The sequence below is a fragment of the Tauraco erythrolophus genome, chromosome 5 (genome assembly GCF_009769465.1).
Source record: "Tauraco erythrolophus isolate bTauEry1 chromosome 5, bTauEry1.pri, whole genome shotgun sequence".
Lineage (NCBI taxonomy): Eukaryota > Metazoa > Chordata > Aves > Musophagiformes > Musophagidae > Tauraco > Tauraco erythrolophus.
In genome coordinates, this window is record NC_141469.1 from 18,934,460 (window position 1) to 18,953,686 (window position 19,227).

Sequence of the window (19,227 nt, forward strand, 5' to 3'; positions counted from 1 at the left end):
GTTCAGGAACCTTAATCCAACAGACAAGGCCACGAAAAGCAGATTCACCCTTCCCTTTTCGCCTAACAGAGAAGAGAGAGAGAAACTGCAGCTGGTCTTGGAGGAATCTTTCACAAAGGTGTTGTTAGAACCAGTAAAAACCTGTAGCAAACAGGGCATCCATGAAGGAAATGCATAGTTGCAGAGACAACAAAACCCACCAACTGATATCAAATATAGAAAATAACTGGCTACTCAAGAGGTCTCATTTTGACTCTTCTCAAATTAAATTAAATCAAAGCAGGTCTTTTTGGCTCAAACTGGACTTAAACTACACAGGGCTCTGAAAAAAAATACCCCAAACTAAAAACCCAGATCTCAAGTAGAAAATAAAATCAAATGGTAGAAGGGAAGCATAATAGATCAAATGATTACATTAAGTTAATGTGAATGGTTTACTTAAATGTTTCAACATGTCCTGAAATACTGTTCTTTTGAGGGTTTTTTTTGCATTCAGCCATCAAGGACTTACAGCTGATGGCTTTTGCAGATGTAAAACTGGTAGCATCAGAGGGATCAATTCTCATTAGCAGCTACTTACTGGTACAGAATGAGTGGAATAATTTTATGCTTTGGTATTTATTCTATTACAATCTCTTCTTTTACTCAGACCAGATCTCTGTCTCAAACACTGCCTTTTATTTTTATATAGGTACACACATGAACTAGCTTATACACATATGTAACATGTATACACACATGATCTCACAACAGCTTTTGAAACAGACCTAGGCATAAGAATGTGCTGTATCAGTTGCAATTTGAGAGTATCATGTGTACATCTTGGTTATGGAAAGAACAGACATTGCACAGAGAATTCTCTGTTTCCATGCTTATCAATTTCCCCTTGTACACAAAACTCTATCTACTCAGTGTTAGTGCTGAGATCATCACCTGGCTACGAGGACCACATCTTTACAGCATTTGCCAGTGAGGATGTGGGCACCAGCATTTCTTGCTAGCAAGCTCGATATAGCACCAAGCAAAGACCTTTTACAATAATTACAAGATATCCAATTTTATTGCAGTCCAAAAAAGTTTCAGTGAGGTGATTTACAAAAAAAAAAAAAAAAATCACATTATATGGTTTGTCACAATGATGTTTTGCAGATATATGAATGAAAGCTCAATTCTGAAACTTCTCTATATTTTAATAATTATGAAAATCATTGTGTCTTAAGATATTTCACCTGACTTGGTTTTACAAAAGCTCATTACCCAAGTCTCATCCTCATGATAGGCAAACTTCATGCCCATTCTACACAATGAGAAACAGAGTTCCAAAGTTGACCCGTTGTCTTTCAGGTCTTTTCTAAATGCCAGACAACATCCACACTCATTAGCAACGGCAGGGAATGGGGCAACTCCATCTTCTAGAGTTCGGTCTAGATTTTATTTTTTTTTATTTTTTTTCCTCCCTGTTGAAGTGGCTGTTGTGATTGACTTTACAGCTTTCATAACAAGTCATCCCAGCTTCCCCTACTGCTTCTCCTTTCATGAGGATCACCAGCATTGAAAAAAATCTTTGTGACTATGGCTATTGAACTTGTCTGGCAGTTTCCAGCTGCCAGTTGCAAACAACTCCTTGTACTGGCTGCACAATGAGACTGGTATCAGAGGGGGGAGACACAGAATTACATGGTTAACCTAGAGCAGTCAAGTCCACTATGAGGCACCATCTAAACCCCAGAATTCCTTGCTCTGTAAACAGCAGGAGAAGACATTCATTGCACAGGAACTGATATCACTGCCATATTCAGAAAGGCAAAAAACAGGAATTAACAGTGACAATACTTGCAGATCCATTACAGTTTAAGAGTATTTTGAAGTGCTACTTAATGTTTGGGGCAGGTTATTCTACTGGAGGAAACATTATAAATTCTCACAATTCATTAGGACTATCATGACTAGAGAAAAAGAGATACTCACCTAGACTATGTACCTATACTCCATTCAACATGGTCAGATTTGCCCAATAATTAAAGATTTATGCTTCCAATGGGTCACTGTGGGATAGTCACTAAGAGAAAAATACAAAAGCCCTGTCCTGCCACCTTAACTCAGAGTTATTCCAACCACTTTTTCATTATTTGGACAAAGATGGCAGAGGCAACTTTTACAGCCAGTGACAGAGCCAAATTCGAAAACTGTTAATTATAAATAAAATACACCATGCAGAGCTTTTAATTTGTCACTCTCAAAAAAGTTTACCAAAGCAAATATGACAAATGAGATTTTTAGAAAAAGAAACTCAGTTAAGTGACATGCCCAGAGCTGTATTGTTCGCCAGGAGCAGAGGGAAATAGAAATCAAGACTACCTGACTAATTCAGATATTTCTTTCCTCAGTCACTTGCAAGGCCTTCAAAAGCATGGTATACAGTTTTTAGGGCTATAAAGGAAATTGGATTATGCCTCTGAGTTTCTGGCAAGTCGCTTGCATGACCCTCAGTCTAACAAAACCTGCCTTGATCTGAAGCGACTGCCCATACACAATCCAGCGAGGCATTCTGCATATGCTCATTAATGGCTTTTGTTGTGTTCTGTCTTTCCCTCTAAAAACATCTTAAACAACTAACTCTGGATGCCAAAGAGATAATAGATAATTAAATAGGAGATAATCTGGAGACTAAATCTGTTAACTGCAAGAAAAATGGTTTGCATACTAGATATGCCCCACTAATGAAGCATTTTGCTTTTCATTAATTAAAAGATATTGACATTAAATAATGTATAACACAGGGATCTTCAGATCTAGGCACAGCAGTAGCCAGGATGCTTTTGCAAGATTCTACACACACACAAAAAAAATCAATATAATGCTCGAAGTCTTTGCTGTTTGCTTCACCATTCTGGCTCCCATAAACACAAGCTTCCCTGGCATTCTTCTTCTGGAGTTTTGGTTTCCTCCCCTAGAAAAACTATCTGGGCGAACGCCGTTTTAAAACCATACATTGAGCCTTGTGTGATTGAGTATGGTGGACCTAATTGGCTGAAACCACTGACAGTTTCCTTGTAGGCCAGGGAGTTCAACCAGCAAAAGACACAATGTTCTTCACCTAAGGGGACCATGATACATGTTTCATTAGGAAAGGGCAAAGCAATGAAAAAGGACATACATTAATTGGAAAGGGAAAATATTTTCAAGGGCAAGGGGTGATGAAGACCAAGAAGATCATTTTCCAAGGAAGAACAGCCAGTAGAATGAGAGCAGAAACAGAAGCAGAGTGAAAATTCTACTGATTCTGTAGGAATATAGAAAAAAGAACCGGAGGAAATTAAAAAGAATAAGAAAGCAATACAGTAAAAAAAAAAAGAAAGGGAGAAACAAACAATATGACCTGTTTGTTTTTGCTTTTCCCAGTGATACAGCTCTAGTCATAGAAACTTTCAGTTCATGTGCACTACAAAAGAAAATTTGCTGGTGACATCTGAGGTAAAAATGAGTTACCTGTCTTTCACTCACATGAGGATATTAGCATAGACTGAAGAAATTCCTATGCATTGCCTGTTGTTCCAGCCAGCCATCTGGCACACTACTGTGCAGCAGAGTTGGGTTTGTTGCTTCCAATGCAGGACTGCACCAATTCACCAAACAGCCCAGACAGCATTTCTGGCCTTTGAGACATGCTGAGCAGAACTTCACTACCTAATTCTTCCTACTACAGCCACAAAGCAGAGCAGCCAGGAGACATCTTGGCCATGGAGATGCCACAAACAGGCACTGTCTCAGAACTAAATAAAAAGGGACATTTTTCACAAAGTCGTATCTCAGAAGAGCGGATAAAGATTTACAGGGCTGGACCTAAGTACGTTCATAACTCCATCTTTCAGCAACACCAGTGTTTGCGAACACAGCATACAGCTTAAGTCCTGTAAAAGAACCAAGACCAAAGTGTCCTCTAGATAAGCTGGTCTAACACCTGAGTTTACATACAACTGGACACTACATGGAAGTTTCATAGGTCTTCAGATTAGGAGAGTTACAGCAGCCACTACATTGCTTCCATTAATCATTTCTAGACCATTATACCCAAATCCTAACTTTACTTTCATGTTGCTTGCAGAAAGGAAACCTCTAAACCCTACCACTGTACCATTAACTATTGTCCTCTACAAGATCTGAAAAGCATGAAGGCTGTAGCTCTCTTGATTTGCCTTGCAGGATCAGCTTTTGCTACTCCAGTAAGTCCTCATCATGCTATTATTACTGAGTACTTAATTTCACATTCCATGAATACTCTATGTTATCCCATTGACCTATACAAGATTTTTATTTACATGCAGATACTGCATATATTTGTTTATTCTAGACTCATCCCTTAAACTACAAGCTTGGAACCCATGGACAGAAAACTCCAGAAAAGGTACTCTTCTTGTTCTTTAACCATTAAGAGGCAACCTATATTATTCATCTCAAATATATAAACCACATTAGTACATGTGTAGTGGTTGGCAAATTGATTAGGTCAAAAAAATGTAGGTCCTTTTACCCCAATAATTAGTACCAAACATATCATGCCTCACATACTACCCAGATAGAAACAGAACAGGACAAAATCTAAAGCTCACAGCAGAAGTTTCACTTATTTGAAAAAATTACACTAAAAGAATCCCCACATATAATCATTACACTCATATTCGCACAAACAATAAGCTCCACTGAGAGTTGGAACTGTGGTTATTGCTGCTCCAGCAAGCAAGGAGGACGCAATCCTCAACGGATCATACCAAGTGATCAGATGCAGTCTCAAACATGTAAGAACTTTAGCCCCCGTGTGTTTTATTGTTCACAACACAGAGCATGAGACACAGCTCATCTTGGAGAAGCACACTGCAGCTGGCAAGCCAGATATCTGCCTCGTTACCATCAGGGCTGTGTGACTTCAACAGCCATATGCCATACGTGCATGCTAATGGCAGAGCTCACCATTTTACATCCATTCTTGACCCAAATTAAAATCGTTTTTTATTGTACCATCCTGGTGAGCGTTTGTGGCTCAGGCACAAAAGACCTTGGCTCCAAGCCAATGAATGTTTTGGAACAACTAAATTCAGAGCATGCTCTGTATTAACAAATGTAAAATCCCAACTCTTACACTAAAGGGTTTTTTTTTTAAAAAATCATAATATGAATTATATACCACTCTGTGCAGCTTTCCAGATGCATTTCATGTCAATCTGATGGTGCTCTGCATTATGAAAAAACAAAAAACTAACTCTTCCTAATTAAGTATCCAGAAGAACAAATTATGGTATAAAGACTAGTTTGCACCCTACAGCGGTCTCCCAGAAACAACTCATCCAGAAGATAATTGCAGCAAAACAAAACACTGTAATACTTGATGAATCATCAGTTCCAAGTGAATACGCAACATCTATCAAAGGCCAGTTGTTCCCTAACAGTAGGTTATTACACTACCTTGACTGTAATTTGCCATCATATTAAGAGATCCAAGTATCTTCACAAGCAACTGAGTTCTAACAGTTTATTTTATCCTCGGTACCCAGTTTTAACAAAAAGGAGCATCTGAAAGCCACATCCAGGCACATCTCTGCATTGAGGTTGTGGTGCATAACGAGGCTTCCTATCAAGGCATGAGCCACATCATTCTCAAACTACTGCTTCAAATACAGGCACCCATAATAGACAATCTTAATGACTGTTTGGCCTTGTATTTTCTAACTCTATAGAACTGGAAGCCCTTCACGGAAAAGTGCTTTTGGCTTAAACTTAAAGACATACAAAGACACAGCAGTGCCCAAAAACCACATGTAAAAACACCTTGTTCTTCAAACCTAATTTTCAAACGTTTTAATATCAGCTCGAAATGCTTAGTAACACATAGATCATTTTCTGTAAGGTCTTCAAGAAATACGCATTTAATCTGGAAAAACTCTTCACTGGATATCCGTTAGATTTGAGCAAACATACAGTCTTTCCCTGAAAAAGTTAGAGTTGGAAATGACATAGTGAATATACTGCCTGGTATGTTTCCCAGATCAGCAAGTACACTAGGCAAAAGACAAACTTGTAAAACATACTGATATAGCTGATCTGCCAAGAGCCAAATTAATATTTCTAATCCTACCTTTTTTTTAATTTGTATAAGTATTCGTTAGTGGGGTGTTTGTTTCCAAGCAACACTTGGAAACCCAAGTGACTCTGCCCACACTAAAGGAAATGCTATTCCAGCAACTTGGGCACTGAGAAGGTCTCATCTTCATAAACAAACCCACCCAAAAGCTTTAAGGAAAATCAGCATCAAGTGTTATATTACAGTAACAAGCACCACTGAACATCCAGAGGTGCTGTCCAGAAATACATCCAGCAGCTGCTGTGATGCTAACAGCAGCAGAAGGGTAATTGCTGCAGTAAGATCTAACAGTCATTCTAGTACCTGCTTTCTCCTCAAGCATTTGAACCTTTTCCACTTAAGTTACTAGTTTTGCTATTGACTTGACAGCATGCAAAAAAAAAAGCCATTCAAACACCTGCATCTCCTGCTAGTGAGCTTATGATACAGTAGTCGCCACCAAATACAACAGCTCCTGATGAATTCAGCTAGGAAGCAAAGTATCAGACTCAAAGTAGGTGAATGTGTTGATCCTGAAATAGTTAAGGTGCAGCACACCCTGGAATTACTCCCACAACACCTTGTGAAAGGTGCTCTGTCTCCACCTGCCCCTTCTTTTCCCAGGCCTCCCACTTATCTTTGTAGGAAGATGAGTATCACATCCCTCTTCTCTGAAGCAAGTGATAACAACTTCAGGCACTGTAGGCTGCAGCAATGACACTAAATTACTAATTAAGCATTTTGAGATTTCACAAGACACCCATATGCATCTATCTCCTACAAGATCTTAAACAGAGTTGCATAGACTTCTTCAGAAACTCCAGCAGTAAAAAAAAAGGGACAGAAATGAACTTGCTGAGAAACAGAAATGAATTAAGTTGTGAATTTCATGCTCTGCGCTAGCTTAAGAGAAGCATTTACAAAGAAAACAAAGTCAGTGTCACACTTTGCAATATAAGGCAAAAATAACATTGCATTGACTTCAAATAAATTCTAAGATTTATTAACCTACTTGTTAATTGTTTTTTATTTTAAGATCGAAGATATCAATCCTGAAGCCTCACAGGAAGAGAATGCAGAGTATGTAGACACGGGTGATTTGCTGCCCAGTCACAAAAACCTAAAACCAGAGGTGTCAGTACCAGACACTGAGTATAGGGATGTGCCCCAGACTGCTAGAAAACAAGGAAGAACTGGTAGCGAGCATCAAGGGAAAAATAGCCTAAAAAGCATCAATTTCCTTGCACTGCACAATAAACCAGGTTTGGCTTCTGATAACCAGGACGGTGACTCCGGAAGCAGTGGCAGAGAACAGTCCAACTCTGAGCATTACCAGTTCAGGAGGCATGAGAAGCACAGCAATTCGGCCAATGGACATGTTCCAGGCAATGCAGGAAATCCAGTGGATGCTCTCAGTCTTGATCATGAGCATAACACGCGGAAATCTAATAAAAATATACTTAGCCTATCTGAAAAGAACACTGAAAGCGATGAAGAAGAGGATGAGGAATGGGGTGAAGAAATTGATGACAGAGATACAAAGCACAAAGGCCACCAGACAAATCAGGGTAACCAACACAAAAGACAGCAAAATGAAAACAGTATGCAGTCTGATGAAATCCAGAGAGATTCCAGTCGACCAGTCCGGATAACCACGAGACACGGTGAGAAATTTGACCTAGAGGAAGAAGAGAGGGAGCACAGCCAGCAGAAGCCCTATAAAGAAGAAATCCTCCTCTCTCAAAAAACCCATAATGAAGATCAGGATGACAAACAGCAAAGCCAAGAGAGGAAAGACAACATTCAAATAAACTATCAGAGTGATCACAACACAGTGGTGAAAAGACAAGAGATGGAGGACAGTAACATGGATGATGATGGTCACGACAGCAGTGATGTTGATGGCAAGGAAGATCTCAGTGATACCTGGAAAGAGGCGGTTTATGAGGAAGAGGAGAGAATCCAGACTAATGACCAGGAGAGCACCAGTACTGAGCACGAAGAGGAAGGACCCACCGAAGATGACACTGCAGTTCATAGAGAGACCGAGGATTACCAAGATGTCAAGGTTAAAGACCTTATAAACTCTGAACAAGATGATTACGATCATGAGCCACCTAATCCTGACAGCGAGCAACACCTGGAAACAAGTAGCTCTGTTCAGAGCATGAATTCAAAGGAAAGTGAAGCCAAGGTAAACTGTCTTTAAAATAAAGTTGGAATACTGGAAAAAGGGAGGAGGAACTAGCCCCAAATTTAAATTCCTGATGATTCAAAGGACATTTTGGAGAAAAACAGGTGTAATAATTTATTAATACACAGAAGTCTCATCTCCCCTTTTATTCACTATTCACCTGGTTCATGCTGTGTCACTTCACATATAACTTTTAAATGAATTATAACAGAAAGGAGGTGAGCACAACTCACGTAAGAGCTCCAGCCCCAATGGGCTGCGTAGCAAAACATACAAAACCTGCAACCCGGTCTCAAGCTGACTTCGGAGCCTGTTCACTCCTCTCTCCCAAAGATTTTAAACACTACCATATAAAAGCAAACGGGTTGGAAAACCAAGGCTAGAGTCCCCAGAATAATTACCATCTTAGAGGCTAGGGAATTTTCACACAAGATGAAGGACAAAGGCTGTGTACCTTCAGACAAGGGAGGATGTTGCACCCAGATCTCTCGTACATCGGTCAGCCATTAGATAACCAGTGGACTATCAAAGGTGTTCTTCAAAAGAAAGGTGTGAGTTTTCCTATGGCTGATCAATAAGGATCTGTAATATTAAAAAAAAAAATAATAGGGAGAGAGAGGGCAGATACCTCCCCACAGAAGGGTCAGAACTGAAGAAGTGTCCTTCCCTTCTCCTCTGCTTCATGTGTCTCACCTGGCAGCTCATGGTGCTGCTGCTCCCAGGCACTACTGAGAGGCAGTTCATGCTCATTGACTTGGAGTGGGGGCCCCAGTGCAAATTAAGACTTGAAGCACCAATTCTGCCAACCTCAAAGCACCACTTGGCTGTATGCCAAGTACTACAGAACCTCCAGGTGCTCAGGCCTTACTAAGCTCCTGCTTCTCTCTCTCCAACTCCTACTTTTTTTTTCCCCCCAAATAACGGAGTACCTTAATACTACCAGATGCTTTATGCACTTTTCACACATTCTGCATAGCAGCATCTTTCTGCTGCAAAGTAGAGCAAACTGTGCCTCAGTCAGCCCTATATTAGCACCTGAAAAAAATTTTGTCCAAGTATTTTTTTCTTCCCAAGATTTACCACAATTTCTGCTTACGTCTCTGTGACTGTACAGGTTAAGACTACAGGCAGTTCCTATAATGAAATGGAAAGTGCAAGCAACAGGAGTGAGAAGGCACACCCAGGTAAGCCACAAGCAAAGCCATCACGTAACTGCTAACTCCCTGCAGCTGGGGAATCTGCTGGTCTGCATTTCTTTTGTGTCTTTGGCAGCACATGATTTCACATGACTGAACTGTGCTTGTGCATAATCCTGCATTGCAGTTATGTTCCCAGAGAATCCCTTTCATACACCCTTGGCTTTACTCATTTATGTTTGTGAAAAACATTTGTAGACAGTGGACAAATTTTTATGTCAGTTACACAGGAACGGGTATTACCTTGCATTGGAACAGTTCAGTTTCAGAACGGATTCGAATTCAGCTTGAATTCGACTAGGAGTGGGACAAATGCCAGTGCTGGATTCAGCAAGGACAGATGGGATATGCTTCACCAAAAGAAGCTGGAAGTGAATGTCAGTGCTTACAGAAGAAACATCTTTTTCTGAGAAATTTATCTCCCCATCCAACTCAAACCTGAGACTGCTACAAGTCTCACAAAAATCCTCATTTAAAGTTTGGCTTGTATTGAATAAAGCAAGATCCAGCTGTATTTTAACAAACTCACTAAAAGCACTTGACTTCTTGGTGAACATTGGGCTGTATTTCGCTTTGACAGTCAGCAGCACCCAACAAACACTTGGCTTCATCCCATCCCCTCTAACAGTCCCTCCTTCTTGCTAGGATCGCTAGACCCATGTAGGAACTTCCACTGCAAAAGAGGTAAAGTCTGCCATGTGGACAAACAAGGGAAACCCAGCTGTATTTGCCAAGATCCTGCTTCTTGCCCTTCCACCAAAGACTATGAACGTGTAAGTATTTCATTCAGTGCATAGCATGGGGGAAAGCCAAATAAAGTGTTTACAAGATAACATATTCCCCTGCTTTTAGAACCATCCTACTCTAAAAAGTAGGCAAACGGGTTTGGGTGATTCCAGTAATTGTAAATGTAAGAATAAAGTACTCAAATTCACCAACTGTAGCTTGAGAATAGTATGAACACATGTAGCTACGCAGTACCTAAAGTGATTTTCTTTACTCAGTCTCTCAGGGGTCATCGCTTTTCCCTGTCACTAAAAGTTCTATTTATCTATTTGATGTTTTAGAGCATTTGCTGAATACTAGTATGTATCTAGTGTAATAATCCTCTACCATCTCAGAAACTATATTACTGCCACCCAAAAATAAATTGAAGTGTCTCAAACCGGGTGTGCAAGCAAAGACAACTAATTCTTCTGTAGCCATGTAACAACTACAATTTTCAACACTTCTGACCACACGTATTGCCCATGGGTATTCACAACTGCTGCCCCATATGTTAACAATACTTTTATTCTTGTAATGCCTATATGAGCGGCCAGAATTTTTCTCACCACAGTGATGGGAGTGGCTTTGTTTTCCACTCATCCTCTAGGTTTGTGGTACGGATAATAAGACCTATGATGGCACATGTCAACTCTTTGGCACCAAATGTCAACTTGAAGGGACGAAAATGGGACGGCAGCTGCATCTAGACTATATGGGCTCCTGCAAATGTAAGGCTTGTTTTTCTACAAAGAATTCACCCAGGTATAAAGAGCCAGTAGCTTTAACCACCAGCTGGCCTTAAGTTATCTGCATTCTTCCTGTGCTCTCCCCCTCTGCATCAATTATCTGCTAATTAAGACCTTCAAACCCTAAACACATCTAAAGTCACTTTTTCTATAATTAAGGGTATTAAGCATCTGAACCCTAAGCACATCCCTCCTGGGCTTACACCAATTTGTTGTCAGTCCTGTCTCCTCCCTGCACTGTTTTACATGCTTGCATTGCTATGGCATCTGAAGATGGTTTTTTAATACCTTGACCAGAAAAACAGTATTTACAGCCAGATAATAAATGAAAACATCAACTCCAAAAAAACCCCATAAGACTACTGAGATGCCAAATACAGAGGTCAGGATCTAAGATTTCCAGAAATTATTTCCAAGCTCTTCAATTGCTGTGTACCCTGAGAGGAAAGTGCACTCTCAGCCAGAATATTCCTTTGCTGTCGAGAACTCTGCTTTCACACAACTGACTGATAATAGTTTCACTGCACAACTCTGCTCAGAAGCTGCACAGATATATAAAGGTTGTGGCTTGCACAACTGATGATTCTATGTGCACCAAAGAATCGTAAATTTACAACTGAACTCATTAGTTGCATTCCCAATTTTATATATTAACAGCTCCATCAATTTTAAGCTTAACTGGAAGTTTGCTAGTGAGAATCAAATCTAACTTGGCTCAGAAATGCTCGAATGGGGGCTTAACAGATCACTTGTTAACAAAAGCTTTCCTGTTTGGCACAGACATCCCCCACTGTACCGATTATGAAGTGGATCAGTTCCCTCTCCGGATGCGAGACTGGCTCAAAAACATCCTTATGCAATACTATGAACGTGATCTGGATACTTCTGGATTTCTAACTGAAAAGCAAAGGAATAAGGTCAGCAATCCTTTTCAAGTAAGACCACGCAGTTACATGGTTAAGGCCGTACTAACCACATGAAAAAAAAAAAGTGTTTCATACTTCATGAGTTCTCCCATTTCCTACGAGCATTCCCCTTCTGGCTAAGGCAATTTAGACTCAATTAGATTCAGGAGTTGCAAAATACACTTCCATGTCGCCTTGCACTCATTTAAGCTGAGACAAATTTCTGCTATGAATGTTCCTTTTGTCCAAGCAAATGCAAGCCAAGCGTATTACTTTGAAGTCAGTGTTTATAGACAAAAGGCAGAAGAGTCAGAATTAGCACACACCTAGACAAATATTGTTTGCTTGAGAAGACACAAAACAGCTTCTGTTCATGGCAGTGCTTTCTGACAAACCTCTTGGAAAGATCAACTAATACACAGATAAGGATGACCCAATTCATGCAGTCAATGCCATTTTCCAAAGCACTCGAAGAAGCTAAGCAGCCATACCATAAGATGGAAGGTCTGGGTATGGATAACTAATTAAAAGACAGAATAAGAGGGAACAGCCAGCCAAGAGCTCACCTGTGGAGTCTCATAAGTTGAAAGGACCTGTGCCATTCAGCTTTCATTAAGTGACCTGGAAGAAGGTGGTAGGTGACAAGGTCTGCTGATAACACACAGGTATACAAAGGAAGGAAGGAAGGACTTGGACTCACCATGAAGAAAACTGCTCGAGGACCTCATGAGACTGAGCGACTGGGCAGTCACATCGCAGGATTTGAGACAGAATTACAATAGAGAGTTTAGGGGACCCTTGAAGATATAGGTGCCATAATTCCCTAAAAAGCCATAACTGTTAGAAAACAGTTTAAGTTAAATTGAGACCTGGGCTGCTCTAACTCTGGAGTAAGAGGCGCATGCAGTAGGTCACAGTAGGTTTATACAAAATCTGCTTGAGCAACACCAAAGGCTACTTACACAGTTACTAAGAGGGACATTGACCTACCCAGAACATCTCATATAACTGGTACAAATTACATTATTTCTGAGACGGCGTATTTCACACCAAAAGCTGAGTTCATTGCCTCGGGACAGAAGATCAACAAATATTATAAAACTGGTTTCACGTCCTACCAACCTGAGGCTACTGCCCAGCTTAGCTGAGTCTGATTATTAGGCTACAGGAATTTCACTTCCTTTCTGTTGTATTCAGGTCAAAAAAATCTACCAGAACGACAAGCGCCTCGTGGCTGGCGACCACGCAGTTGAGCTGCTCCTGCACGACTTTGAGAAAAATTATCACATGTATGTGTACCCTGTGCACTGGGAGTTTCATCAGCTTGATCAGCACCCTGTTGACAGGTAAAAAAAAAATCTGCAGGTTCAGTTCTGATTTGCTGTTTAAGCTCAGGCTCATTTACTTTTCTAAACAACTTGAAGGCTTCTCTATGTACAGGACCAGTCCTTCAGCTGACAAAAGCCAGTATAAGCCCCTTTTTTTAAGAAGGCATTCATCTCTAACACAGAATTTCTCATTGTTTTGCTGGAGCCATGTCTTAGGTCAGAACTTGCTATCCTCTTGCCTTTCATAATCATCATGTATTACACCTTAAGCTCTATAGAGTTTTAATAGCTATTAATGCCCTGATCCTAGGAGAAAACAAGGCTCATGATATCCTGTTACTACTGCAGCCAAGAGTAAAGGCCAAGTACAAAGGGCACAGGCCAGCCAGCAATAATTCACTAGTGAGGTACCCATAGTTTCCTCCTAATACTACAGAAGTGTCTCAGTTTTAGGAGAAGATATGGTAAGACAGCACCAGTGTCAGTTCAGAGGAAGCCCCCAGTTTCTGAGAATGTGACTCAGATTTCAGGTTTTTGGTCATGACACTCGCCAGTGGGATCCATGTTTCACGGCTGCAGGCCCTCAATACCTCGTACTGATCACACCTACTGCCTTAGAACATAGCTAAGCACTGTTGCAAGCTTGATCTCCTGAAGGTTAACAGTAAAACTCCACACTGATCAGTTGTGAACAAGTCTCAGTAATGCTTGTTCTAAGAAAAAAACGTTAGTGAACAAATAGCAGTGAAAAAACATTTTAGTCTATCTGATATTACACATCATCATAATGACCTGGGACAGACTGACTACAGCACAAGAGAATCCAACGGGACATCTCTGTCAAAGTCACCATTATCATCTTCTAGCACATTAGATCATCTTTGATGATCCTGATTTATTAATGAAATACAGCTCTACATATCTGCTCTTTATTTCAGAGTACTAACACACTCGGAGCTCGCACCTTTGAGAGCCTCTCTTGTTCCCATGGAACACTGCATAACCCGTTTCTTCCAAGAGTGCGATGGGGATCAAGACAAACTCATTGCTTTGAAGGAATGGTGCCACTGCTTTGGGATTAAGGAAGGTAAACCTAAAAGAACAGGCAGATGTACAGGACAAAATGTTCCTATTAAGACTAGGCACATTCTTAGACCACAACGTACAGGAAAGAAATTCTGTGCGCGGAAGCAAATGGAACAGTAACTTTTGCAAGACTGCAAAATGTGCAAGGTTCTGAATTGTTTTTCCATGAGGAAAAATGTGGGAAGTAGGTTGTACTAAATACCGAAACATTCCTGTGTGGTGTCTGAACCTGTATGTTCTGCCTGTCTGTTTCTCAAGAAACACTATTTTATCCTTCAGTGCAAAGGAAAGGCAAAAGCAAGCTTGTACTTTTAAATCAGTGGTCAAAACATGTTGACTGAAAACACATTTAAAGATCTCAAGCCAAGCGGGGAAAACAAAAGAGATCTCACTGATCAAGTCACTATGCTCACCTCTAGATTACTACACACAACACAAATGCTGTCATCATGCTGTAGTTGCAGGTGAAACCAGACAGCACGCATCAGGAGGCTGAGGCAGGAACAGGTTCTGACTCCTAAATGGACTAGGCGTATGTTTGGTTCAGCTCAATCCACATCAAGCCTTCTCTAGGAAAGGGAAAAGCTAGGTACTACTGTGCGGGCGATGTCTCCAGAATTAGGCAGCAGCTGAACAGAAGCTGCCACCATAGCAATTTGAGATTTACACAACTACATTCAACCTAAGGCATTCTTTTGCAATCTACCCTCTTCTGGTCCAACCCTGAGTGACAGCTGAACATCACTGCCAGTCACTAAGCAAGGGCAGCAGTAGCACAGGTTAATCTTAGAACAGTTACGTGACAGAAGGTGTTTGGCTAAACATGTGGACTGCAGAAATATGTTCAAAATCCTACTAGCAACTCCCCAGTTTTAAGCGGAGGCTGACCCTGGTCAGACATGCAGAGCCTTCACTCTTCCCAGAATTTTTCCAGCTCTTCTGATGACAACTTACCAGTCACAAACCATGTGTGGAAGTAAGCCGCAAGGAGGTAGCACGATGCACATGTATGGCTGCCAATGATTGTTCATCCAAAGAAGAGTTTAGGGACAGTTATTTGTGAAGAGGTGAGTGGAAGGGATTTTTGGCTCACAAACAGATCAAGGAGACCTAACACTAGAAACAAGGAAGCACCTATCAAGAAGGGTCTAAATGAATGGCTCCTGAATATGACAGCAGCAATCATACTTGGTTTTTGTTAGGGATAGCATTCTCCTGCATGAGCTCTCTGAAACTTTAGTGTATCACTTTCTTTACAGTGATAAAGCATAAACATGTCTCTTTGGCATCAAACGTTAATAACGTTTCTTCTTTGTTGCAGAAGACATAAACGAAAGTCTCCTGTTCTGAGCCTGGCTGAGCAGAATCCCAGTGCTGCACTAAAACTGGTGAAATATGTGAATCTCATTTATTTCTGTGATTAACAGCTTCATAGTTTTCAAGACAAAGGTGGCATAAAGTTCACTGCATTTTTATCAAATAACATTAACTGCAGAAAAGTCCTACATCCCTTAACAGCAGAAAAACATACTACTCCAAGTGGTTCACAGCTAAACAACCAGTGTTTTCCCTGGCATGTATCCATGATCTCTCTGAACTAATAAATAGTACTAATCTGAATACTGTGCTTTTCACAAAACTCTTCGGTAGATTTATAGGATGTGGATTTTACCATACACTGAAGAAGATTACCTTGAAATAGGACTTGCTTCCTTTATTTACTGTATTGTCAGTTTAACGTTCTGCATAGAAGCTTCAGACAAAATAAAAGTCTACCTAGATATGTGGGTTTTGTCAGAACTTTGTCAAAGAAGAGATATCAAGGCAACGGTTCAAGGGAAATTTTATTTTAGATTTAAGGGAGAAGAAACTAGAGTGCCAATCATGTACACTAGTCATTAAACCATAATTCCTAATACACATGAAAAAATTAGTGCTTTTCAGATACTTCTTCCCCTCCTCTTGAAACACAAGAGTAATAGCACCAATGCCACACAGCAGAATTCCTGCTAACAAACTGTGTAACGAGCCAATTGTATGAGCATGGTGCATGTGAATGCATGCCAAAAGACTGATTAGCAACAGGTCCATCGCCACAAGGAGCAGAGGCTATCACAGCTCCAACACCTCCTTATTCTCCTTAGCAGGCACATTCTTCCTCCCACAGAAGCACCAACTACTGCTACCATTTTTCCTGAGAAAGAAATTCTAACTATTTCTTTCACCATCTCCCAACTTCTGCTTGCCTGCGGACAGGCACAATTTAAGCATAAAAACCAGGACAGAATATTCCTGAATCCCATCAACTTTGTGATCTTAAGCCAAGCACTTCACTGAAAACATTCCAGGCGTGCTCTGCTGTAAGCAAACAGCCCCAAATGCTATTACTACAAAGCAAGATCAGAAAACACCTTTCACCTGAAACATGTCACTTTTCCAATGAAAAGAAAATGGGATTCAGAAATGCTGTTTCAGTAGCTCAAACAGTGGAAGTCCACTTGCCTCTCACTAATTTGCTCTTGAATCAGTAGGGCTGCTAATCCTAGTCCAACTCCAGCCTGACGCCCTGGCAGACAATGAATCAAGCTACGATTATTTTTGACCCAAGAACTTCTTACGCAAGATATTTCCCACCAAAACCAGTTTCACTGACAGTTTCTCCAGTAAGCCTGGCTTGTCACCCACCTCATTCTGTAACCTCACACAGCAGTATGCACAAATCAATCTAGATTGCATGTACAAAAGCATATTCTCTGTGCTGATTCAATTTGAAAGAGATCCTTTCTCCAGGACTTCAAATGTCTTGGATCAAAAGTAATTTTGACAGTATTTTTTTTTGCCTGACTGCAGCCTACTGCTTATTTGCTCTTTCTACAGCCCAGAGTCAGTCACCTTAAAACAATCAAATATCTTTCACACAAGGACAACTTAGAAGGGACTGACCTGCTCTCCACTGAGGCTAATACTCACCCTTGCTCTGCTCAAACCAAGTCCTAGAAAAAGATACAATGAAATTGAATTTATCAGGGCAAGCAGGGAAGATTTTCCTTTAAACAGTCCAAGTTCTGCAGGGCAAACAACAACCATCACCAAGATTATCACAGCCATGGATCTATGAAGCACCTAATGTATTATGGAGCAGATAAGCATTCCACCTGTTTTGAAATTCTCATGCTGCCACTTCTGCTTTTCCGCTGCAACACTCAGAAAAGGAGCATTTTCTAATGTTTGCAGAGAGATGCTACACAGTACAAGAAATATTTTCACCTGAGCTCTTGTAGTCTGCAAGGGGACTAGCACCACCAATATTTAATCTACAAATTGTAAGAACATTAAGAGTAAGAATGCTAAATGAAAGCTAGTCTTCCTATCAGTACTTTTAACTATATTGTTACTATTCTAGCTTAACTTATAAATATTTTAATCTTTATTATTTCTTCACTTCATGAAGTAGATAAGATAGAGCCAGGGACAATTTTATAGACCACCTGTAGATTTGATTGTTTCCATTTAGTGTTAATGAACCAAAATGAAACATCTGTTTAGTCCTAAGTATTTTCCCTCTCTGTAAGGGAGAACCGACAATGAAATCACATTCCTACCAAGACTCAGGCACCCTTTTGAGACACACACACACACACACATTCACATACATATGCAGATATAGAGAGCACACTGACAAATGCACTCATTGCTCACATGTAAACCATGGCACACTCACTGCGTGCAGCTAATAGGATTAAAATTATCTGACCTGCTGACATTCCCTCTATTTCAGCTAAAACAGCATGTCAGTGTTAAGTGAGAAGAAAAGCAGATGGAGATGGATGTTTTTACACAGGTTCATTAAGGGATATGCAAGTCCAGGATGCAGCTCTAACTTCTAGCTCTAATGGAAGTCTGACAACATGTGGCATATTCCAGGAGAAACATCATCCTGCACTTCCTCTCTCCTTATATTCTAAGCCAAAGCACTCACTGCTACAGACAAAACACCCAACCAGACAATCCTTCCCTCTCATCCAGAACAACCACTGCTAAGTCCTCTGTAGATCACGTCTGTCCTCAGAACCAAGAACTGTGTGTGTCAGGGCAATCGTCCTCATCATCTACACGCACTAATTCTCAAACAATAAATTCAACAGAAATGGTCTGCTCTCATCCATTTAATCTCGCCTGCTGAGGCACGATATTCAGCTCTCAAAGCAAGTATGAGCTCCTCCTCCATTAAATGTGGCTTGAGCCACTGCAAGTAGAGCTTTCGAGACAACACAAATAGGCTTAAAACCAGAAAAAAAGTTTAGCTACATATTGTTATTGCAGGCTTAAAACCAGACAGAAAGCCATAAACACCACAGATGAGCAACACCACCTCTATCCAGTTTCCACCAACTGGCACTGTACAGCAGTTAACTCACAAAATCTTTCCTCCAAGATTTAGTGAAATTGCTCAGTTAAATGAGTTCCCTCTGTGTGAAGAGGTGCAAGGATCTGATCCAACATTAGCAAACTAGAAGGACATAGCTGCCAAAGGCAAGCTGGCTTATCTTTTTTTCCACTAACTTGGCCACCTGAATCATCGTTTCAAAGGAGATCAGTCTCCTTATCAGTGCTGTACTGATATCAGATGTGTTTGCATCAAGTTTTATTTTCAGTTCTCCTGCACAGCCACACGGAAGGCTCCAAAAAGAAGGAAATACAGGTGACCACCACTTTGCCTGTGGATTCTGGCTCAACAGTCTCTGACAACAGGTGTGAGGTCGCAATTTAACACTTTGTGGCAGAATACCAATCAGCTTTGCATGAATGCTTCCCCAAAAAACCCATACTTACACTATAAACTCTGGATAACGTGCTTCCTCTCAATGGCGTTCCATAGTCTCTACAGG

The 19,227-nt window shown here is 40.6% G+C and overlaps 1 protein-coding gene across 3 annotated transcripts; it reads left to right on the forward strand.

Annotated features, from left to right (window-relative positions):
• Positions 1–4,169: 4,169 nt before the first annotated feature.
• SPARCL1 (SPARC like 1) lies at positions 4,170–15,688 on the forward strand. 3 transcript variants are annotated; one of them, XM_086611907.1, is made up of 10 exons: positions 4,170–4,223; positions 4,352–4,405; positions 7,152–8,309; positions 9,424–9,493; positions 10,151–10,278; positions 10,881–11,001; positions 11,800–11,936; positions 13,122–13,270; positions 14,191–14,339; positions 15,660–15,688. In XM_086611907.1, exons 1-10 carry the CDS (start codon positions 4,170–4,172, stop codon positions 15,686–15,688), a joined length of 2,049 nt encoding a protein of 682 aa, XP_086468033.1. The 3 variants fall into 3 exon arrangements, with proteins under 3 accessions (XP_086468033.1, XP_086468034.1, XP_086468035.1); XM_086611908.1 differs by having other exon boundaries at positions 10,160–10,278; XM_086611909.1 differs by lacking the exon at positions 4,352–4,405.
• Positions 15,689–19,227: the final 3,539 nt, after the last annotated feature.